This window comes from Micromys minutus, assembly GCF_963924665.1.
Source record: "Micromys minutus genome assembly, chromosome: 13".
In the NCBI taxonomy this organism is placed as follows: domain Eukaryota; kingdom Metazoa; phylum Chordata; class Mammalia; order Rodentia; family Muridae; genus Micromys; species Micromys minutus.
This window is the reverse complement of record NC_137982.1, coordinates 42,861,353-42,886,076: the sequence shown is the minus strand read 5'-3', so window position 1 is coordinate 42,886,076 and position 24,724 is coordinate 42,861,353. Positions and strand designations below refer to the sequence as shown.

The 24,724-nt window shown below is 41.7% G+C and overlaps 1 protein-coding gene across 2 annotated transcripts in view; it reads left to right on the top strand.

Moving 5' to 3' along the window:
- LRP2 (LDL receptor related protein 2) overlaps positions 1-24,724 on the top strand; it is a gene marked incomplete at both ends in the record, with an annotated part of 151,842 nt that overhangs the window by 15,950 nt on the left and 111,168 nt on the right. For both annotated transcript variants that reach the window (XM_080927260.1, XM_080927261.1), the window contains 3 exons: positions 15,381-15,488; positions 17,461-17,583; positions 18,477-18,593. In XM_080927260.1, coding sequence (XP_080783386.1) covers positions 15,381-15,488; positions 17,461-17,583; positions 18,477-18,593 — 348 coding nt within the window. The remainder of the gene's footprint in view (positions 1-15,380; positions 15,489-17,460; positions 17,584-18,476; positions 18,594-24,724) is intronic.

Below are 24,724 nucleotides of genomic sequence, written 5' to 3'. Positions count from 1 at the left end.
ATGCTAGCATGTACTCTACCATTGAGATACACCCAACCCCTATTTCTATAAATATTAATATGTGTATATTAGAGTAACAACCAGCACAGTCAGGATTGGATTGTTCAGTCCCTGCCCCCATTCGTTTGTGCTATGCCTTTATAACCAGCCCCTACACATGAAGTATTTTTTAAGTCTTTTTCAGGAAATTCGCTTTCCTAGATGAAAGTCTTCAGTTGCCTTTCATTCGTTCATTTTTATTCAGGAAGTGTTCTCTGCTGGTTTTTGAAGTAATTCAAAATGACATGGTTGGTAAAGTCGCACGGCTGGATTTCCTTTATTATAATGGAGGGTGGGGGAAGGGAGGATGGAAGCCCTTTCAATATGGCCGTATAAGAAAGAGATCTTGTTCGCTGTTAGACTGGAATCTGAAAGGGGGAGGGTATTTTTATTCAAGAAATTCTTCCCTGACACCTACCTGGGAAATGATTAGCTGTTTTCACAGATGATTAAGTTAGTGTGGTTAATTAACTGGTAATCAGGTGACTTAAATCAATTAACTCCCTGTTAACGATTTCCATCCGTTTTGTAAATAAGTTGCCAATTCAGTAAATTGTACACATAAGATGAAAGACTCTTCTGTGTGTTATTTTTTGATGGTGGATTAGAGATGGTCTCTGTCTTGTTTCATCCACTTCTGCTACACTTGCTTTAATGATGTGAGTGCTCAAACTGGCCTCCACTGGAGAAGGACACACCAGGATAACTTTTACTATGGTTTTAAAGAAAAGCCAGGACTCTTGCTCCTTCATCTTTGCACATTTCAAAACACTGATTTAGGAGAAACTTAAGTCATGGTGACTCTAGGAGACTCAGCAACACATAATGACAGACTTCTGCGTCCAGTCATCTGAAGCTGTTTTCTTTGTCAGAACTGCATGAGTGATGTAATGGTGATGTAATGGTGATGTAATTGTGATGTAATGAAACAAGGCTTGATTCTTGGCTAGACTAAATTTAAAACTTTTATTTTTACATTTCTCTCTCTGTCTCTCTTTCTATGTCTCTTTCTGTCTGTTTGTCTCTGTCTCTCTGTTTCTGTCTCTGTCCCGCCCACTCTGGGGTGTGTATGTGTGTGTGTGTTCGTGACATGAGTTTGAAGGTCAGAGGACAATTTGTGGAAGTTGAATAATTATCAGGATTGAACACAGGCCCTTGGGTCAGTGGCAGGTACCTTCATTCCCTGAACCATCTTGGCAGCCTTAAAAGTAAACTTTAGAGAACTCCTTTGGTGATCCATTTAAAAGATATATCTCTATATTTAAACAGTCTCATGTAGCCCATGTTTGCTTCAAGTTCACTATATAACAAGAGACTGACCTTGAATTCCTGTTTCTTCTGCTTCTATGTCTCAGGTGTTGGGGTTATCAGATTGCACCATTCCTAGCAGAGAAATGATACAATGAAAAAAGAAAAGAAAAAAGAAAACAGGGCCAAGAACATCTTAGGCAAGTTGCCATACCATTGAAAGGAACCCCCCCTCCTTCCAGCCTGTTAGTCTATATTAACCACATTCATTGGTAAAGTTCAATTATGTTTTGAAAATATACAAAAAAACTGCTAAATTCCCACATCAGCCTCTACAGTGATATAACCATGGGGCTATGCTACTGAGCCCAACATTAAACGACATATCTTATACTAAAATGAAATGTGGAAATGTGGGCCAGGATATTACAAACCGTATAGCCTGTCCTAGGACACCATTGTATTTTCTGAAAGGCTTGAACACAGATGAGTCACAACCTAGGACAGATGATAGGAATAGTTTAGGGATGTGTCAGGAAGAAATATTTGAGTTGTAACAATTTATCCATTTGCAATAATTCTATGTTAAAATCACTTCCAGAGAGAGAGAGAGAGAGAGAGAGAAAACATGGTTTCCTTAATTTATGGTAGCTTGCCTTAGGGCACATAGCTCAGCCATTTCAAGACAGAGGCAGGAGGACCCCAGGGCTTGCTCCATCCAGTCTAGTCTGTCTGTGAGATCCTGTCTCAGCAACTAAGGTGGAGAGCAATTGAGGAAGATACCTGACGTGGGTCTCTGACCATTATGCTCACACCATAACATGGACTTCACCATACACAGGAATATGTATGTACATATATGGCCTGCTGTGTAGGAATGGGATGAAAGCCGGCAATCTATGTCTAGCTCTTGCTACCAAGCCAAACCTGGACTTTTCTGTGATTTTAGAAGCTCCCTGGCTGTGTGACTCCCAGCTCCTCAAAGATCCCTAATCTCAGGGTCTATTTTGGACCGAGTAAACCTAGGGCCAGACTTTTTCTTGTGTTTAGGACTTAGGCTGTGACTTGAAGATTTAGCTCTGAGTTGCTGTCCAGATGCATTCCCACTAGTTGCTTGAACTCTGAATCCCAGTTCCCCCAACTGTACAATGTCAATTTTAATTTCTGCCTCCTGGGAATAGTTAAAGGTCTCTGCGAACATGCATGGTACTAGAGCTTGGTGATCGTTCAGTGAACATTTGGCCCCACAGGGAACCTGGTGCCAAATTACTCACATTTGACCAGTTCCTGGTTGGGTCAGTGCGGCTGAGGCCCCTCCGTGCTGTGAGCTTTTGAAATGTAGAAACCACCTGTCAAATTCTCTCACTGCTGAGGGAAAAAAAAGTGGAGCGTTTTAAAGGAAGTAGGCCTGTCAGACAAAGTGATGTTAGAAGACGAGGCCTTGCCACCTCCTGTCTGTTCCTAAGAATGTTTGGTCCTTCATGTTTTTCTCAAGGTGAAAACCCAATGCCAAGTTTGGTTTTCTCAGCAGACTTAGTGTTTCCCATCTCATGTGTCTTAGACATGCATCCTGTCAGTTTGTCTTTCTGTAGTTTATTGTTATGTCTCTCATCCTGGTTGGAACCACGGGTCTAATCAAAGGGCTGTATGCCCCTCTGGGCAAGAAGGATTTGCAGAAGGAAGAGAACATGAAGGTGAACCCTTGATTCTGTGAGAACCTTCAGGCAGGGTGTACCGACCACAGCAAGGGATCAGCATTTGTTCCCTTCTGTAGAATTTCCACATCCAACCACATATGCTGGCGCAAACCTGTAATCCCAGGATTTGGGAGGTTGAGGCAGGAGGATTGACTTTGTGACTGGCATAGACTATATACAAAACCCAAACCTTTTCTTATTTAAATGAAATTACAAGAAGCTCACCAAGGGGTTGTATAGGTGAGTGAAAGGTAAGTCTGGTCACTGGTGCGTTTATTACACAAGCATTTGCATGTGTTGGGAACCAGTTAGAGACAGTGAGACACTGAGAACAGACACTGTGCTAGAGGTTTAGAAGCAGAGCAAAGGGGATGATGTAATCCGGTTTGTTCGAGGCCACAAGGAAGATGGATCCCACTTATGGACTATTTGAACTGAGCACACTGTAGCTGTCTTCAGACACACCTGAAGAGGGCATCAGATCCCATTACAGATGGTTGTGAGCCACCATGTTGCTGGGAATTGGACTCAGGACCTCTGGAAGAGCAGTCAGTGCTCCCAACCACTGAGCCATCTCTGCAGCCCCTTGAGCTGAGTCTTAATGGAGGGTGTGTAATGGGAGATGGGATGGGAAAGCTGCCGCAGAGAGGATTCCATCTGACTAAGACGAGAGCTTGGGTGGCTTTGAAGAAATAAGTTGGGAAGGTTGGGATTTTGTTTCTCTCTCTCGCCTTTCTTTTTTCTTTTTCTGTATATATGTGTGCCGAACTGCTATGTGCACACATGCATAAGTGGACGTGGAGGTAAATGTGATGTTGGGTGTGTTACTCAACTGACATCCATCTTTTCTTTTGGAACAGGGTCTGTTGTTGAGCCTAGCTTACTGGCTGGTCAGCAGGCTCCCAGGTCCTCTGGGATTTCAGGCCCCTGCTTCTGCTTGGTTGGCTTTTTTTTTTTAAAATGTGGGTGCAGTGGATCAAGATCAAATCCTTGTGATTGTGTGGCAAATGCTTCACCAACTTATTTAGCATCTTTTTATAAAGATGACATAAAATATTATCTGAAAAAAAAAGTGTTCCTTCTCTGGTTTTGAAATAATGATAACATCAACATCCTGGATTTTTGTTGTTGTTTTTTTTTTTTTTTTTTTTTGGTTTTTCTAAATCAGGGTCTCACTATATGGCTTTGGTTGTTCTAGAACTTACTCCATAGCAAGTCCGGCCTTGAATTGTTCTGCCTCCAGAGTGTTGGGATTAAATGTGAGAGCAACCGCTTTCAACAAGGCAGAACTACTTGGAATGTAACCGCTGTAATGGTTTTAAACCATCAGTGTTGACATATTGCACTTCATGGAGATATATTTTTGGACGTGTTTGGAATCAATGTCTATTGGATTTATTTTAATTTTTCTAGTTCAGTTTTGTTATGACTATAACTGAATCTCACCAGTAAGAAATGTTTAGTTAAGAATATAACTTCAAATGAAAATAACATAATATTTAAGTTTCCCTGGCAGCATTTAAGATTTGGATATTATAATTAGTTGATATAAAAGAGGCTTTCAAATTGGCTGCAGATTGTGAATATTAGGAGATCCAGAGATAAGTAAATATGTGTAATTAAAAAAAAACACATTACAGGGTCACTATTTTAAATAGGTCACTAGAATTTAAAGAAACACACGTCTAGACTATAGCAGAGACTTCATCTCCTGTTTGTCCATGCTCCAGGCCCCCCTGCCTTCAACACCACGGACAAGAGCTTTTATTATCACTTTGCTTTGAGGAAAACCAGACATGGACAGTAACTTTCAGAGAGTGAGGTGGAGTTGAGGTCCGAGTCTGGGTTATTATGATGTCAGGGACTTAACCTTGGGCCTTACTCTGCTTCTCTCTTGCCCCTTTCTCACCCTACTGTAAATTTACAGGGTTTTATCAGTAGGGCACAGCCATCTGGTAATTCACACTTAGCGCTTGCTCAAAAGAGCTGGTGGCTTTTAGATAGGAGGGGCTGGGTGGAGGAAGGAAGGTGAAGACATAATACGTAAAGAAATAATGATTTTGTATTTAGTAGCAGTTGAATCTGTAAGGAGGGAAACTCACACTTCCTGAATTACTCCAGCGATGAGAGCAAGCATGGTTGTATACAGCATCCTCACAAATAGGAGTGCCCTCCCCCCTTGAAAGCCCGAGCCACTGTGTGTGGATGTGTGCATGAGCACGTGAATTCATTGGTGACTCCTGTTTCCAGTGGAGGGGGCCACCTGATTCATAACTCACACAGTAAGGTTTTAAATCAGCATTGCAACAAATGCTGTCGTGTCTCCTCGAGCCTTGGAAGTCATTGCCTGCACAGTATTCCCCGTGGCTTTTTCCTTAAGTGAAATCTGAGATTTGTTATACTTCGGTAGAGAGGTTCCTGGGTTCTCTTTTTCGACTGTGTTTTAACTACGCTATGCTTTATAGAAAAAAACCGCTCAACCTGATGAGACTTTTAGCTTCAATAAAAGCCTTGCTACAATGCATGATGTTAGGCACCTAACATACCCTCTTCCTTCCAGCCTGCTTCACCGGGCTTCAGGGAAGGTATTGGAGCATTGACAAATGACCACAAGGGTATTACAGAGTGTGTTCCCTCAAGGGCTTCCCACTTCACCAAGTGTACACACCCATGGGAAACATTACTTTAAATGTTCTGGAAATTCAACTAGGGGCAGGTTTTGGAGGCCAAGAAATCCTGGCAGGGTAAGGAATAGAGAACGGATTTTCAGATAGGGAAGTGGAGGTGGGATCCCTTGATTAGATAAGGCTCTAATTGTTGGACTATTGGAGGAGCCTTTTAAGTTTAAGTTTTCCTTTCTAACCTTACCCGGGAGACTTAGGAAGTGCTGAGTCCACACAGCAAGCCCTGCGTATAAGCCTGATCAGGTAGGACTAATTTGCCCTCACTTCTTAGATTCTAGTTGGGTCTTGACTAGCTGACTTGAGGAGAAACTGTTGTAAAGAGGGTACATTTGCTGAAGTTGTCCTTCCATTTCAAAATGTTTTTCTGCTCATCAATAGGTGTTTGTTGGTTTGGACACTGAATTAAACGTGTTTATGGTCTGAATACTTAGGATATCTATCTATCCATCATGATCTATCTACCATCTTATCTATCTGTCTATCTATCTATCTATCTATCTATCTATCTATCTATCTATCTATCTATCATCTGTCTGTCTGTCTGTCTATCATCTAACTATCTATATTTGAGACAGGGTCTCACCCTAACCCGTGCTATTCTGGTACTTAGTTGAGAGCCAAGACAATTAATTAAGGTCTCTGTTTCAGTAGCAGTGTTGGGTCATGGCTGTGAGTTCATGGTTCTTTTAGGAGGAGAAGTTGGGTGGCAATACTTATTCGTGCTCAACCAGAAATAAAGTGATGTGTAATGTCTTAGAATGGTCATGTTTTCCTTTCAGTGTACTGTAAAGGCGCTGGTGCAGATTCATTCAGTGAGGATAGTTTTGCAATTGTGGTTTTCTACCACGTAAGGCTGATAATGTATATAGTTAATGTATCTCTTTAGTGCTTTTTAAAAACTTTACATTAATTTACTGTGTGTGTGTGTGTGTGTGTGTGTGTGTAACTGCTGCTGCTAACCTGGTACCTAAGTTTGATACTGAATAACCACAAGGTGAAAGATGAGGACTGATCCCCATGGGTTTTCCTCTGACCCCCACAATCACCTCCTCCTTGTAAACAATAATTGTAAAAACAAAGTTTGAACATTGTATTTATAATAATGGCAACACATTCTTTAATTACTAGTGATACTTAAAACACACTAGGCAAAATATTTGGAAATGTCATTCTCTTTCTTCCTCTTCCTGTTCGTGGCAGGCATCATATAATGTCAACTTAACTGAAGCAGTTATTAGCATCAGGCAGGGCAGCATACATTCTCCACAAATAGGAGGAAACCTGAGTAGCATTTTATCGTGCATGGGTATGAGCTGGTGAAATAATGCTGTCGTTTTGTGTCAGCAAGCCTTTGAATTGTGTCATCATGACCACATAACATGACGTGATGACATTTATAGTACCTGGGAATGATTTGGAGACCTATAAATGTTATTTGAGCCCTGGCATAACAAGCCAGGACTGAATGACTTGGGGCTGCAACAGGTAACCTGAGGGTTTCTTTTTTACCTCTTTAATTAAAATTACATTTATACTTACATTTGTAACCTGAAGTTTTTCTCTTTAATTAAATATTATTTAATTAAATATGTTATATTTTAATATTAACATTTAATATTAATAGCAATGCACTAAGTATAAAGAACAGATATACTCAAATGTGTGGATGGATACCTGACATGTATTTTCTGAAAAGCCATTCTGAATGAGAAGTAATTTAGTCCTTACCATGTGATTTGTGACTGAATAAAGGCACATAGCAGTGACATGCTGGATTTGGGCCCTAGTCGATTAGGTTGAATTGCTATTTTGTTCCTTTTTGAAGTCAAGGTGCACGATACTAGATGTGACTCAAAGCACTGTGAGTGCTCGGATGCTCGGTGTCATCCAACCCAGTGTCTAGAAATGGTGCCCTTCCTTCTAAACCCGCCCTCTCTGTCTCTACATTACCTCTTTATTTTTATTCCTTTAGAGGTTATTGTAGCAACTCCGCAATACTCTAACTTTAGTGTGTGAGTGTTTACATGTCTGTGTAGGCGCCTGTGCGGTGGCAGAGTCTCTCTCCTTTCTGTTTTCTCCCATCATGCCTTAAGAGTGTTACAGGTGTGTGCCGCTGCATTGACTTTTTATGTGGGTTCTGGGTTCTGAGCTCATTACCAGACTTGCACGGCAAGCCCTTACACCCACTGAACCAGCCACCTAGTTCCAACAAGGGGGTTTGGTTTAGTTTGCTTGCTTGTTTTTTTTTTTTTTTTTTTTTTTTAATGTGGAGGTCTGCTAATTTTACTTGCCTGTTACCTGTTAGGACAGCCAAAGTCCCGCCTGCAGTTTTAATACACACACACTCACATCATTTTCATTGATGATTCAGTTCTTGGCACAGTGAACCAGGAAAACTCTGGTTTGACTGACATTGTAATGCTGTGGTGCTTTGGGTTCCTCAGTCCAAAACCATTGAAAACCTTTAATCAAGAATCTGCCTGCTTTTGAAGTGTGCGTTTGTTCTTCATGAATAACTAATCTTGGCTTTAATGTTTGAGTTTCTCTAACTATTTTCTAGTAATATTGCTATAGTTAGGAGGCCGATAGAAACCCTTTAAATGATCTGGGTCAGAAAACAGCTTGAGTCTGTGTGTGAACGGGTGATTTACAGGTTTTTAAATCATCAAGTGTTGAAGGGCATTTTACCCTTTTCTGAAGGAGTTTGATTCATTGGGTCCTTATTTACAGGGGGCCAGCAGACAATCTTAAATTTTCCTGTTAGACAGTGTTCTTTTCAGCATCCTATGAGGGCTTTCTTCCTGGGGAGAGGAGGTTTGAGGTTTACTGTTCTGTGTTTCAGGAGTTCTTCTATAGACCCCTCAGCTTAGCAGTTAGGGAAAGTGCTGTTGGGAATTTAAGACTAGCAGAGAAACCCACCAGACCCAGTTCTGCTTGTCTGGTTCAGGCTGGGAAGATGTTTTAGACTCTTAACGGATATCCAACTTAGATACTGTTTTTTTTTTTTTTTTTTGTTTTTTGTTTTGTTTTTTGTTTTTGTTTTATTTTGTTTTGTCTTTTTGGTGAGCGTGAGGAGAGGACAATGGAAGAAGTTCTCTGCTTCTGATCACTTCCGTCTAAGGATGGTGCGCTTACAGCTTTACATTTCACACCAACCATCCTCTGCATGACTCAAGAAATCCTAAGTTTTGATGTCTGGTCTTTGCTTTCCTGGCCCGACCTCTCCCTCCCCTAGGACGGGGGAAAGCCCGTGGATTCTCTGGAGCATTCCAGGGTCAAACAGGCCTCCCTGCAACTTAAGATTCTTTATCGCCCTCCCAGGGGAGTTCATTTCACGATACTGGTACCAGCAGCTGCAGTGTGATATTTCCCAATCTCAGATCTTATTGATGGGTGGGAAGGAGTGCGCTTGCTGTTTGAGAAATTTTATTATCTTTTGGAAGGGGAGGAATTTATTCTAGGGGCTTTCTTTAGATGATCTTTCATGTTAAGGCAATTTGAACTTTGAGTGGCCAAACTGCTTAGAGGTGGAGTTTGGTGGCCTCTGGGGGATGGTCCTGTTCGCTAGTGGCTCACAGTAGGCAGTCTTAACATTGTCCAGGTCAGAGCCGGGGTGCCAGAGTGCTGTGACTTTTACATTGCTCAGGATTGTTCTGGAAGATGAGTAACTGTCTCATCTCACATGCCAATAGCCGTCTTTCTTTCCGGAAGCCTTGAGAAGTGTGGTTTAGTTCACAATGCTCTTTAGTGCTGACAGACAGGCTGATTGTAGGGTGGGAGATGCTTAATGAAAAACTAGCAGAGTATGAGAGACCTCCCCAAAGGGAGAGCGAGGTGGATAAACTAGTGGTTAGATGAAAAAGGAGAAAATATGTTGTAAAAGACTTGGCTTTCTCATCCCATTGCTCGGCGTAGAAAGGCTACTTGCTAGCATTTACCGTGGGGGAAAAGCCTATCTATTACTAAGGTAAATATTTAGGATTTTGAAGTTGACCTGACCTTACAGCTGAATTCTGTGAGGATGATGAGCAAGGTCCCTGAGGAATCTGTTAACAATTGGCATGCAAACAAATGTTCTGGATCTGGCCTAGGGCTTTTGGAGGTCTGTTAGGTAAGACCTGTCTCTGTTACCAGCCTGCTAGGGATTTCTCAGCAGCCTACTCTCTGGTCCCTGCTCTGCATGAGAGTGAGGAGTGGGGTCCCCATGGCCATGGGTGGGCACTAGTTTATCTTCCCAGAGTTGTAACATGGCCCCAAACAGGTGACCATGACCACACTGCCACTCATTTGATGATGTCCCCTCCCTCCCCTTTATTTGCTTGACAGAGTATCTCACGGTGTAGCCCAGGGTATCTCACGGTGTAGCCCGGGTTGGCCTTCTGAGTGCTAGACTCATAGGTGTGCACCGTAACTGCCACCATTCCTTCTGTTTTCTGTCCACAGCTCTGTAAGAGGTTGGTTCCTTTTGATGGAGGCCTATTACTCTGCTCTTACCCAGGCTAGGATCTGTTGAGTCTGAACTGGGTAGATATTTTTCCTTTTGTAGCTGTGGGGAAATTGGCTAGTGTCATGGAGGCATCTATTAAGGAAGAATCTATCATTCATATAGTGGGTCCAATGGCTATGTAGACATACCCAATAAAAAGTTGTCGCTCTAGGTATTGAGTAACATGTTCCCAATGGTTTGTAATCTCTATCAAGAGTCCTATCCCTATTTATTCCATAAACACTAAAACAGTGTTTGCATACAGGAGTCAGGAATTTTATTTTGTGGCTTTAGTGAATTTGACATGTTCTTTGGTTCCAATTTAAAACATTTTTTTCCGATTTGCTTTTATTTTATATGTCTGAGTGTCTTGACTGCATGTATGTATGTGTGTCATGTGCATGTTTGGTGCCATTGGAGGTCAGAAAAAGGCACTGGACAGTCTGGAACTGGAGTTACTGATAGTTGTAAGCCACTGTGTGGATTCTGGGAACTGAACCCCAGTTTTTTTTTGCGGGGGGGTAATAGGTATCCTTAACTGCTGAACCATATCCCCATGTTAAATGAAAAAGAAAAGATTTCTATTTTAAGTTGAGTGGGCTCTCACACACAAGTGTGTGTATGTGTGTGTGTGTGTGTGTGTGTGTGTGTGTGTATGCATGCACAAGTGCCATGGCACAGTGCGAAGGTCAAGACAACTTGTAAAAATCTGTTCCCTCCTGCCAGGGATCCTAGGGCTCAAACTCAGCCATCAGCTATCTCATCTCCCTGCCTTTCCCAAACTCCATTTTAACTGAATCCCTTCCAGGAATTCTCTTAAAAAAGAGGCCTATGGGAGTCAATGGAACATTGTCTGAAGTCAACACAGTGGAGTCATTTCTGACCCAAATCCTTCCTTTCCCCCCCAGATCCTCTTAACACATGCTTTTCCTCTCCTGGGGAAGTTCCTGTGTCTGTTTTCAAAATCTGTGCAGCTAAATAAATCACAGCGACTATTCTGCCTCCACAGAACCCAGAACAAGTGCAGAGCAATCCCCTGATTCATTCATAGCTTTTGCTCATGTTTTCTGTACTGCATCTCAAATCCCTTGACACTGATAGATATATCTCTAAAGTTTATAATGAGTGATGATTCGGTATAATTTGCACCTCTGACCTACATAAAAGGTCAGTCTCCTTTGGAGATTTAAGGTTATCTGTTTATAACTTTGTGCAGTTTCAATGACAGCCGAGGTAACAAATCATGTGGACGGTCCTGTCTAGTCTAATGGTGACTGGTAAACAGTAAATGAGCTAGTCTAATGGTGACTGGTAAACAGTAAATGAACTAGTCTAATGGTGACTGGTAAACAGTAAATGAGCTAGTCTAATGGTGACTGGTAAACAGTAAATGAGCTAACTCCCTGATGGAACTAGAAGCAAAACCATGTCCTCATTTTCTGTGGAGCATTTTAGCTGCTTGGTTTTCATAAGAGATCACCAAGTGGGGCCTGAAATTCTTTTGTGTCCTTAATCTAGTGTATAAACTATTGGTCTTCTTTTTCAGAGCCCCCCAGTTTGTTAAGAAGGCATTTGCAGATGTCATATACTTAGGAACAAAGCCCACAAAAAGCAATTCATGCATAATTATGTACAACAACTATTTTAATGCAACCTAAAAATAATTAGGATCAGGGACTGGATGGTTTATTTTGAGTAGTGCTTCTGAGCACCCATGATAAATAGCACAAAACCACCTTCAATTCCAGGGGAGCCAAGGCTACCAGCCCCCAGGCACCTGCACTTATGCACATACATGCACACATGCATAGACACACACACTTACATGTACAAAGCTGAACACATTCACGAGCTCACATTCACGAGCACACTTACATGTACACACACATGCATACACTCACTGACACACATACACATCATAAAATGAGAAAAGAGAATGAGAGGTTAGTATAATGGTGCGCGGTTTTCTTTCTTTGTTTTTTAAATTTCTTTATAGGGTCTGGAGAGATGACTTAGCAGTTTGGAATACACACTGCTCTTGCAGACGACTTGACCCAGAACCAATATAAGGTGGCTCATACTTGCCTGTTATTCTAGCTCTGGAGACATGTATGTTTGTATATTTCTACATGATATTCTGCACATACACTGGTGTAAGCATGTAACCACATACACATAAATAACCAAAAACCCATCTTCTCCATAGTCTTCATTTCAAATTATTTCATTTGCTTCCTTCTTTTCACTTTCTTTAGTAGAGTTCTGATAAGGAGCCCAGGCTAGTCTGATACTTTGTAGCCCTAGGCCAACCTTGAAAGCATGGTGCAGATTTCATGAGACGTGGTTTTACCTCCTGCCTCAGTCTCCTTAGGGTTGGTATTACAGGCATGTGCCACCATACCTGGGTTCTTGTCTCTAAGTTTAAGATGAGAAATTCCCATTCATTGCTCTGTTACTGATTCCCTGGCATGCCTTCATTATCCCACAGTGCACAACATCCTTCCAGAGACTAATGATAGGGGAGTGACCTTCTCAATCCAGTGGCTGTCCCTGCCCTGGAAAACAAACAATGGCTTCTTCCTATCTGCTACGCAGTTCTTATCTTAGGCCTGAAAGCTTGGGATTCCGCTACATAAAGAAAACTTGTCTTTTCTAATGCCACTACCTCTGGGCTCTAAAAGTTGGGAAGTCCATCCCCATATTTGATTTAAATTTTCAAGCTGTATCAAAATTCCTTTTGAATTTCCCTTTGTTCCTCTGACTGAAAAAAAAATCGAAGCTTCCCTAAATCTTAGTGCAATATTACTTTCAGGAGCCAACTGAGATGGGGGTACCTCCGATAGTAATCAAGACCTAATCTAGACCGTCCCACAAGCAGCTGGCTTTATAACAACACACGTTCTCTTCAGAGTCGAATGAATGACACACTTCTGACACAGTGGAGGACTTTGGCTGAGATTCCACACAGCAATGATCAAGTGTCTGTTTTTTTTTTTTTCTGGAGAGATATTTTCAAACAATGGTCATTTGGGAGTTATAACGGGCATGGATGTTCCCACTGAAAAGATGAATTTGATAAATGCATTATCGTGGAAATGCTGATAAACTGACTAAACTGGGTTTTACTTTAGATAATGGAGCAGTTGGAACATAAACTGGAAATCATAAACTATAGTTTAAATGCAAGACTTCTTATTTTTTCAATTTTTATGTGTGGTTTTAAAATAATTGACTTTTAAGTATTTTAAAAATATTTTTTATGCCGGTTGTGTATTTTTTTTTTTTATATTTTCACTTTGGTATTTTAGCAAAATTAAACAAAACCAAACCTCAGTTGGCTTGGCATTGAAAACATCTCAAGACATAGTATCAATTAGGTGTATTTTCAAAACAGGAAATATTTTTCTGCAACAATATAAGCCTCTGGCAAGATTGTCCTTTACAGTGGCTATGACTTTTCCATCAGGAGTGATTAACTATTAAGAGACAAATGCATTAAACTCAAAAATGTATTGTGTCGGATCAGTAACAATAGAGCTGATTAACAAAGGTGATTTAATATATGTCATGTTAATAGCTGACCTCCCAAAGCCCCTAATCTCCCAGGGAAATATTGCTTCTTAGAACAAAATCCAATGGGGAGATCTGGGATTCCAGAGTGAATTTGTACATTCCTTAGGGGCATTTCTGCAAGGGAGGTTGTTGTGTTTTAAAGGTGGTTGATAAGAGACCCGCACCACCAACCACCACCATGCATTAGGCTATAGAAGGTATTTTCGTGCACGTATGCCTGTACCACCCGGTACCACCATTTAGCCAAGGGAAGTTTCTGACCATTTGCAGCATACATTATAAATCAGGGTGTCACTACCAGACAATCAGATTTGACTCGGTGAACAAAGTAGCTTATATTCCCTAGGAATAGATCACTTAACTCTGTTTATGTCTTGCTGTTGATGTGCTTGCATTCACACAAGCCAGGATAACATCTTGTTTATTTATTCGGGGAGTAGGTAATTGATCTGTATATTTAGTGAAGGTAGGGTTAATTATAGCCAGAAACCCGAATTGTCTCATTTAGCACGATTGCTTAAATGCAGAAGGAAAAAAAATTATTTTTCAACTTTGAAAAAGCACTCCTATTCCTTGGGTTTGTGAAATAAATTTGAATTTTGTTCAAGCTGGGCTCATGTTGGCTGCCCTCTTTGGAAATTCTTTTTATTTGGCACAAAATTTTTCGGGAGGTCACTGACTAGATATTGGGGAAGCTTGCAGGATTTCTGTCAGATTAGTCCCCTGTACATTTTAAGTGCCATTGAAGATGTATTTTTTTTTCTTTTTAATGAAATGAGTTTAAGTCATCTTTACAATTTCTCTGCCACTTGGTTTTCGGGCCAAACTTGTACCCTCTGTTTGCAAAAACTTTGTCAGACTTGACAATATACACATTCGTTTTAAAATAAGGAACACAGTTGATCTGAATTTGAAACTTGCTATATATGGTTTAATAATGAATAGCCAGTTAAGAGTTATAAGGAATGGGGATAAAACATCATAGCTAAGCAAACAGTGAGGTAGCTATGTTAGCCTTCTGGTTAATGCTTGCTTCTATGTCTTAGATAAATACATTTTCATGGATTCCTAATATACCAAAACAGATTTTCTCATTATTATTTCTTGTTATTCATAATATTGTGATGAAAATATTTCAAATCTTGATAAGTATTTTTTTTCTTTGATCAGTTCCTTAGGAAAAGGAGATGTGAGTCTCAAATCTCTCTCCTGAGTGCTGGGATTAAAGGCAAATGCCACCCTGCCTGGCAGAGTAAACATTTTTAAACAGCAAGGTACATGGTGTCAAATTGCTTCCTGGATAGGTCATGTTAAAGTGTACTCTCACCAACTGTGTATGCAAATAGCCTTTTTGCAGACATCCAAACACATGTCTTTTATGTTATCATCGTAAAATTGCTTTCCCAATTTTATACATAATTTGCATTCTTTTGGATCTAAATAGTTGCATTTTTTTTATTTCATCCCTAACTATCATAGAATATCTTGTCTTTTGTTGAAATCATTTTTCTCACATTCTGATTAAGGTTTCCCCTCCCCACTCTACCTCCAGTCATGACATATCTTAAAGGTTTCAAAGTTTGTTGTTGTTTGACACATGGTCTCTCAATAGTTTAAGTTCTGAAGCAATGTCTGTTTCTCTATCCGTTCCAGTATGTGGCAGTGGGAATTTTCGCTGTGACAATGGATACTGTATCCCTGCATCCTGGAGGTGTGACGGGACCAGAGACTGTTTGGATGACACTGATGAAATCGGCTGTCGTAAGTAACCAGGAGCCAGGCTTGGCTGTGTATGGTCTCAGCCATAATGGGAGATGGGCTGCGCTTTAGTGGCAGATCCAGGGCTGGGCTGAGGATTCTGAGCTGGTCTTAGTATCAGTTTCACATTCTTTGGAGGGAGGCACTCACTTTGTTTGCACCAGGTCCTTGCTGTGAGCCTGTGAATGAATTAATTTACCGAGAATGAATTAATATATTTTTTTTCTGAAACTTGAAAATTACTGTTGCTGGTAATTTTGTACATCAGAAAAGTTTATGTGAGCTACTGTGGTTTATACAGAGGGAGAGCCTCTCTCTCTCTCTCTCTCTCTCTCTCTCTCTCTCTCTCTCTATATATATATATATATATATATATATATATATATATATATATGTACATATATATGTAGAGTAACTTGTGAATTACCACAAAGAACATCACCAGTGTCTAGTTTGGTCTTACACTGTTTAAAATCTAGGTAAAAATCACATAATATTTTAAACCTGAAATTTACTTTAGTTATCTATGGACTTTAAATCGTTTGGACACATTTCTTCATATAGCTTTCAGCAAATGCTATAATACTAGAATATTCTGAGTAGATTTCAGATAAGGTCGCTCCTCTTAAGCCACTGACCTCAACCCTAACCCTTAAGTCCTTGGCTTTGTGACTTGTCATAGGCCACTGGGCTACGAAGTCCTTCATTCTGACAGGTCAACAGACAAGAAGACAGGAATTCCAGTCAGGAAGACAGGAGATGACATGTGTTGGGATTCTGTAAACCCTACCCCACAGTTACCTGGCAACAAACAGCTAGTGCAGAGAGAGAAAAGAGAGGAGTAGAGAAGTAGAGGCCGGCCATGAGCATAAAGAGAGAGGGGGAAGGGGACGGGGAGAGGAGGGGCAAAGTGGGGGGAGTAAGGGCGAGAGACCAAGAGAGCAAGAGAGAGAGGAGGGGGCAAGCAGGCCCCTTGAAGTGTCAGGTAACTGAGGCGGAGCAGAGCATACCTGGCTATTGCCAGGTAACTTTGGGGCAGGGTTTACAGAATCTCAATAACATGAGTGTGTTTGGCCACCCCACCGCACAGCTGAGCTCCTGGGACATATGTGAAATGGGAATGTAGGAACAAACAAGACCTGGGCCTCTCACACTTCCACACACAAATAGATCTTGCAGAAATGCAAGATGTCACTCTGTGGTGGGGGCAGAGCCTGATAACTTTTGCATTCCTACTAGTCCCTAGTTGATGGTGATACTTTTTATTTTCTGAGTTGTCCCTTGAATGAACAGAGCTATGGTTTTGGCATATGATATTGTAGGACACGATCATATGATATTAATTCACTTTGATTCTTGAGTTTTACTGTTTTAGCAACAGGGGGAGGGTGGTGGTGAGGGGGCAGAATGGACAGTGTTCTAGGATGCAGGCACACAGGGACAGTCTCCAGCTCTTCAGGTATTTCGGTGCCCTACGACTATGATGTCAACAGTGCCTCTGACAGTGACATCTAGCATTAATGAGTTTTTTTTTTTTTTTTTTTTTTTTTTTTTTAAACACACATTATTTACTTCACTTTTAGGATGCAGACATTTAAGGCTCAGAACTCACCAAAAATTCCTAAAACAAGTAAATTTGGAAAGAATTGTTTAATTCTTGGTTTCTCTTCAAATTTCACCTATTTTTCCATCCACCGTGACACTTTACTATTAGATGCTAGAAATGTAGCAAACATACTAGTTAGTTTTTTATACATAAATTAGATTTTGATAAGTCTGCCCTAGATTTGTGTGTATGTATGTTTACTTTATTCTTTGTTTGGGATTACCTGTTTGGATGCCCTTGATGGGGGTGATCTAACAACCATGTCCAGCAAGAGCTGATGTATGTTCTCTTTAAACACTGCTGTTACTATATCGAGTAGATGTGTGTCTACATAAGCCCTCCTTTCTTTTTTGTTTTGTTTTGTTTCAGCTCCCAGATCCTGTGGATCAGGCTTTTTCCTGTGTCCTACTGAGGGGACCTGCATCCCTAGGTCCTGGGTGTGTGACGAGGATAGGGATTGTTCGGATGGTGCAGATGAACAGCAAAATTGCGGTAAGTGTTTAGAGCAGGATTTTCTTCTGTTTTTTGTTTTTGTTTTTTTTTTTTTGGACATCTCAGGTTAGTCTGCGGTTGACCGGTGACACATGGAGAACTGATTCTTCATCAACATGGGACTGGACCTTAAACTATCTGGTGATATGTTGATAATCTCATGCTGGTAATCTGGTTCAGAGGCAGGGTCATAAAAAGTGTGGTTATACTACAGACTTAGACCCGCCCCCCCCCAGGCTTGGGACTGGTTAGCTTGCCAGGCTCTAATCTGAAGTATTAAAATTAAAATAGTGGCAGCGAGTGAGCCCCGTCTCAGGATGGTCCTGCCATCCTTCGCTCTGTGGGCAGATGAGGACTCCAAGCTATGCTTAGGTCTCGGACCTTTTCGCCTGTACTTTCTTAGAATAGATTTCTGTGAGTAGCAGGAAAGACGCCATCCATGGGTAGGAGAAGAACATGGAAGTTATTCCTGAGTCTTCCCTCTCCTTCACTGGCCACACTAATCCACCAACTCCTGGCTGACTTGTCTTAGAAGCTTTCTAAGGCCCAGAGATATTTGACATTCCTCCACTCATCTCTGCTGTTAGACCAAGCTGCAAAGATCCAAGTAGGACGGGGTCCCACACGTTCCTTAAGCAGAGGCATGAGAAGTGTCATGAGCTTGAGGCCATTTGGGCTACATAATGCTTTCTATGCTAACCAGGATATCAGTGAGATGTCTAAAAACCCAAGTGACAATAACCGAACTAAACATCCTATTAAACCCCTTTGCCAGCCATGCTTTAGTTTCCAGTGGCCTTGTTTTTGTCTTCCCCATTAGTCATATTTGATAAGCATCAGTGTTTAGCCTATATTTGGTAATCACTGTAAACAAAGTTCTCTTTTCTTTGCAGCTGGGACCACATGCTCAAGTCAGCAGCTGGCCTGCTCCAACGGTCAGTGTATTCCGAGCGAGTACAGGTGTGACCATGTCAACGACTGCTCCGATGGTTCTGACGAGAGAAACTGCCGTGAGTTCTGCTTCGGTCTTTGTACAGTGCTTGGTTTCACCTTTGGCATCGTAATCAACTTGCTAGATTTGTTGATGGACAGAAATGCCTACAATATGCCTCTTGTTGAGAGCTCTTGGCAGATTCTTTTGTGGATTAGGGGTGATGGTCTGATAGCAGTCCTCTCTTAAGAAGACAGTCTGTTTGCCCTGTGTTAGCACGTCGAGGTTTTGGAGTAAGAAAGTTTTAAACATGAACAGGATTCACCCAATTTATCGAATCATTGAGTACAAAATCCATTTTTGGTTAAAATCTATAGCTTTATTAAATTGCCTCGGTCAAGTTTTGAGTTAAAATTTCTCAGTCTTTCTGTTTTAGTGGACTCTGTATTTTTCAGATTACTTTGGAAAATAGTTACAGTTTGAAAATGTATTTCTGTGTAATGGTAGTTATTTAGACCAGTTTGTAGCTGATTGACACGAAGTAAGACTTATACATCATAGCATTCTCTGCACCATGTATAAATAGCAGTCAGAATAGAAACTGCTACACTGTATACTATGAAAAAAGAGATTTATACAAAAGTGGTGGGCAATGGGTGTAAAAGGTGTAAAATGACGCATAGACAAGAGTTCCAGGCCAGCCACCATGTTCTAGGCTGGCCAGGGTTATGCAGTGAGACCCTGTATAAAACACTGAAGTTTGGGCCAGGGTGGCACAGTTAGTTGAGTGGCTGGCATGCAGCATGACCCGGATTGGATCCCCCGACCTGTACAGACCAGGCGTGGTGGTCCACCCTTGTCATCCTAGCGTGGAGGCAGGAGGAGAAGGAATGCCCTTCTGTTTCTTTTCATTTTGGATGTTGTGCATAGAATTGACTGGATACTGGCAATTTTAGAGACGTGAGGAGTGCGTGCGTGTGTGTGTGTGTGTGTGTGTGTGTCTGTGTGTGTGCATGTGTGTGTGTGTGTGTGTGTGTGTGTGTGTCTGTGTGTGTGTGTGTGTATGCATGTGTGTGTGTCTGTGTGTGTGTGTGCATGTGTGTATATGCCTGGAAGCACAATACAGAGTGTTCATGAGTCAAGGCCTTGGTACTTTGTGAAGCAAGCAGTAGGCCCTTTTTACACACAATGATGATATGGCTGGCATATTATGGCATGTTGTGAATTCTGAGCATTAGGACAACAGGACTGACATAAGAGTCTCCTGCAAACACAGGAACTAAAACTTCAAAGGGTATAGGCGCTGTGCTAGGCCTCAGTTTGTCTTCCGGTTCGGTCTGGCCACTACCAGGAGAAAGGCCCATCTTTCACAGAGAGCACAGGACTGTGTCCTTTTCCTTTATACAAATGTGTGAAAATGGCGATTTATGCCAAATGTAGTCAAGGAATGCTACAGAGAAAAGGCAGCTCCGCGTCTGTGGAGTGTTTCCATGTGAGTACCCTCCAGCCATGGCTGGTTTGGCCAGCACTATTGCTTTGGATCTTTGAGGGGTTGGGAATGGGGTTGTGGGGGGTAACCTGGCAGGATATTTGGCTGATGATTAGCTTCACAAGAGAGTAAAGGGGAGCAACCAAGCTTTGTAAAATATCGGAGCAGGGATTTTAAAATAATTTCTTTATTGTGTATACACACACACACACACACACACACACACACACACGCATATGGGAAGGTGAGTTCTCTCCGTGTGTGGGTTCTGGCGATTGAACTCCGGTCGTTGGACTTGGCGACAAGTGCCTTTTTCTACTGGGCCATCTCACCAGACCTTCGTCTCTGAGATGGAGATTTTCTTTAGTTCAAGTGCTTGGTGAGGTTAGGGGACATCCATAGTGAAGATCCCTGTTTCTGGATTGAAATGTGTAGGAGCTCTTCAGTTCGTGCACAAAGAAGCCTTAAGTAAACCTCACGCATTTAAGGAGTTTTGCAACGACTCCTTTGTTAAATTGTATTTACTTTTATGTGTTAGATTCTCACAGGTCAGGAAATTAGGACCTTCAGGCTTCTGCATTAGTGCTTTCATCTGCTGTGGGGCTGGAACGATGGTCCCTTCCGTTCCTGGTACCCGTTTCAGACAGCTCACAACTGCCTGTAAGGCCAGTACCAGGGGATTCGGTACCTGGTGGGCATGTACACCCGTGCAGGCACACACGCATACACATAGTTAAAAATCTTCAGGCATTTTTTGTTTTTTTTTATTTTAAAGAAAAGAGCCAGCATGGATGTGTCTAGGGATCGCAGGGGTGTTTGAATCTCTGGCAGAGAAGAACTGGTATTCGCCAGCTACCTGGCAAACACTGTTCATCGGTGGAGTAAGTACCCCAGTTCCACAGGGGTTCTAAAACAGTCGGGATTCCAATCCACAGCCCAACAGTAAAGGCACGTCTCATGCATCCCAGACTGGCCTCAGTCTCACTGTGACCTCGAACTCCTTGTCTTCCAAAGTGCTGGAACCATCCCTAACTTATACCTTGGATTAGGAAAGAAAGTTTATAAAATGTATTGCCTTGAAGTGTCTATGGCTTTTCTTTCTTTTCTGCTTTTTTTTTTTTGAGACAAGGTTTCACTATGTAGCTCTGCTGTCCCGAATTCATAGAAATCCACCTGCCTCTGCCTCCTAAGAACTGGGATTAGAAGCTACTACGCCTGGTTGGTAGTTTGTATTTTAAAACATTATTTTTTATGGCTTTTTACTGGGGAAGATTTTAATATATAAACAAGAAGATTTAACATATAAACAAAATGGAAGAAGGGGGAATGGGGAAAAGGGAAGGGAGGAGGAGGAGGAAGTCATGTTAGTTGTCCTAGAATTTTTTAGTCTGGATTTGGTTCTTGGCATCCTTTGTCCTTCACCATTGTTGTTGTTGTTGTATGGTTGTGTTTGTTTTTCTCCTGGATCTTCTGGAAGTTAGCTGGATCTAATGTTGCCAACTTTGGCACCAGTGACAGCAGGATTTGAGGATTCTAGACTGCTCTGTGTACTACAGGGAATGCCTTTCTATTTGATGCCAGTCGCGTGTGCCCATCAGGACGTCATCAGATGTCTTCTGGAGCAAAGCCGCCCTCCTGCTGCTGTAGTTGGAAATGACGGGTGGGCAGAGATGCCTGTCCCTTCAGGAAGGGAGAGTTCCAGCAGAACCACAGCCTCTGGAAGAGCGCGCTGTGCCAAGCTTTCTCCATGCCTATGCTGTCGGTGGCCAGCGAGAGTCATTGCCGAGATGCTTAGCTGTCTTAAACATGAGTTTGGATGCGTAGCAGCTGCTAGGTGTGTTAGTGTTCTTATGTGATCAAGTGTAAGGGAGAGGAGGCTTCACCAGAAACCAGACCCCTCACATTATTATTATTATTATTATTATTATTATTATTATTATTAGTTTTTTTTCAGTTCTTCTGCAGTTGTTGCTTGTGGACAAACCCAAAACAAGCTTATGATTATGACCTTTGTTCCCCTTTTCTTAGAAATAAGAAAATGGGTCTTGATCTGTCAGGTGCCTAAAAATCACTCACAGATAGTAACAGATGTTGGAAAAGCCCCAGAGAATTTATTTCCCCATATTTGAAGACCAAGGAGCTCGGCTCTGTTATTTGTAGCTCTGTCAGTGAGACCTGACCTCTGTCTGTGTCACGATCTCTAGCCTTTCACGTTTCTAAAGCCAGCACATTGCCCTCGGAGACCGAACACCTCATATCCATTCCCAGAATTCCTTTCCCGAAGGGAGAACGGTGCACAGGAATATTCTTAAGGAGGTGGAGAAGGTGAGAAGGGCTGGAAGGGAGACAAAAACAGTTAAGGTATTGTCTGTGAAGTCAAGTAAGGTATAGGCACTGGGGAGACATGTTTGTAATTCCAGAACTAGGGAGGCTGAGGCGGGAGGACCGGGAGTTTGAAGCTAGGGCTCCTGCATTTCTCGCCACCAAATTTCCTGTGACGTAAGAGCTACTTAATGCCTCTGGCCTTTTTGCTGGCTATGTTTTCATATGCCTTAGGTCCTTTTGATTATTCTACACATTGGGGACCATTTCTACCGATGTTAAAAGCTTTGAAATGGTTATAGGCTTGCCCCCACCCGCACACACTGGTGTTTTATTACTCATGTGTAAAATGGCATCTGATATTAAACAGCTTGCCCATTTCTTCTTTTTAAAGGAACCAGAAAGATTCAAAACTGCAGTCCATTTTACTTGTAATGGGATTAGCATCAAGCAAAACCACTCATGCAGAGTCTTAGATAAACATCAGAACAATGCACCAATTATGTACCATTCAATTAACGCACTGAGGTGACTTTCGGTCGCTCGAAAATAGTAGCCGTTTTTTCAGGGAGGTAAAAAAGATTATTTTTGTTTTATTGAGCACCAGATAGGAATGATTTTGGTGTGAGTAAAAGTATCGCTAATTATTGTGGGTTTGCAGCCCTCTCTTTTGTTACTTAGGAATGCTAAAGAAAGGGCAAAATCCCCGTTACAAAGGAGGCTTTCTTGCTGGTAAGCAGAGGTATTTGGTCTGCCTGCAACTGGGGTTGCTTTGTCCCTGACGGTCCATTTCTATTGACTTTCTCTTCAGAATTTAAACATTTTCCTAACTGCGGAATCTCCAGCTGGGGCCGCGGTTGGAAGGGAGTAATGAAGACTGGACTGTGAGGGCTCTCAGGAGAACGAGTTGTTCCTCAGCCTCGGTTCACAATAGGCTGCCCAATGAGCCTTGCTCAGGTGACCCTGGCACACACATCACAGTACGGTTGTACCTGCTTAGCATTCTCATGACGAACCAGCATTCCGGGTCTTGAAATTTGAGGGAAAAAAGAGAGAGAAAAAAACCAAATCACTTATTTAGTCTACTTCAGACAAGAACTTTATAAATATCTCATATCTTTATAAAAGTTCTAAGCTCAGAGTGAGCTGTTGCCTAATTTCTTTATCCCTGTCACAGTAAAGCCTCTCTTACTTTCTCTCTCTCTCTCTCTCTCTCTCTCTCTCTCTCTCTCTCTCTCTCTCTCTCTCTCATAACCCTACTTGCCTGCAGCCAATCCAACTTTTGGGAACACTCTTTTGTCAATGTCCCCAGTCACCAACATTTTCTTATACCTGACAGTTCATGGTCAATCTTATCTTATTAAGGAGTTAATGTTATTTTATCCTGGTTTTTTCTTCGTAATTCTTTTTTTTTTTGTGTGTGTTCATGGCTCTGTTCATTCCGGATAGCATTTGTGCTGCTGTGTTATTCCACAGAACGAGAATTCCACAAGAGCAGGGGTTTTATTACACAGCTCCATCTAAATTGCCTTGATACTTGTGATATGAAATAATTATTCTTTTTTTTTTTTAAAGAATCATTTATTTTATGTATGTAAGTACACTGTAGCTGTCTGTCTTCAGACACAGCAGAAGAGGGCATAAGATCCCATTATAGACGGTTGTGAGCCACCGTGTGGTTGCTGGGAATTGAACTCAGGACCTCTTAAAGAGCAGTCAGTGCTCTTAACTGCTGAGCCATATCTCCAGCCCATAATTATTCTTTATTGTATTAGTTTTACAATTCCGAGGTGCAGCTGGCCACTGAAAATTAGCGTGAGAAGGAACTAGGAATAGGACCAAGGTGTGGGTTGATTTTTGACAACACGCAGCCCCATAGCTCCCGTATTGGAACACTGCTGCTGTTCCACATTAATACTGCGCACGTGTCCTGGGAGGGGAGTTTGTTCTTTTGCACTGGCTGTTTACTCTTGTACTAGAGCTTGTGTTGCAGGTTTGTCTGCGAAGGTGGAAGGAGGACTTCTTCTCAGGCACATTCCTGAGTCTAATCAGGTCACTGCACACTATATGGTATGCATCTAGATCCTAGATGGGAATTGGGGGGGGGGCTTTCAATCCTGCTTTACGTATCAAGCAGACCTTTTTATAGAACATGCTATGTGGTTAAAGACTTACAGTTGGCTTCAACTTTCTGGGAAGTTAAGAGGAAGAAACTTCATTGCCATGAGTTGTTTTTTCTTCATTCCTCCCCATCCCCCACTTCCCTGTCTGACTCCAGGCTAATCTGGAATTCACTTTGTAAACTAGACTGGCCTTGAACTTGCATCCTGCTGAGTATTGGGATCTGAATTTTTTTTTTATAGCTACTCCATTCTTGATCCTTCTTTTGTAATTTTTTC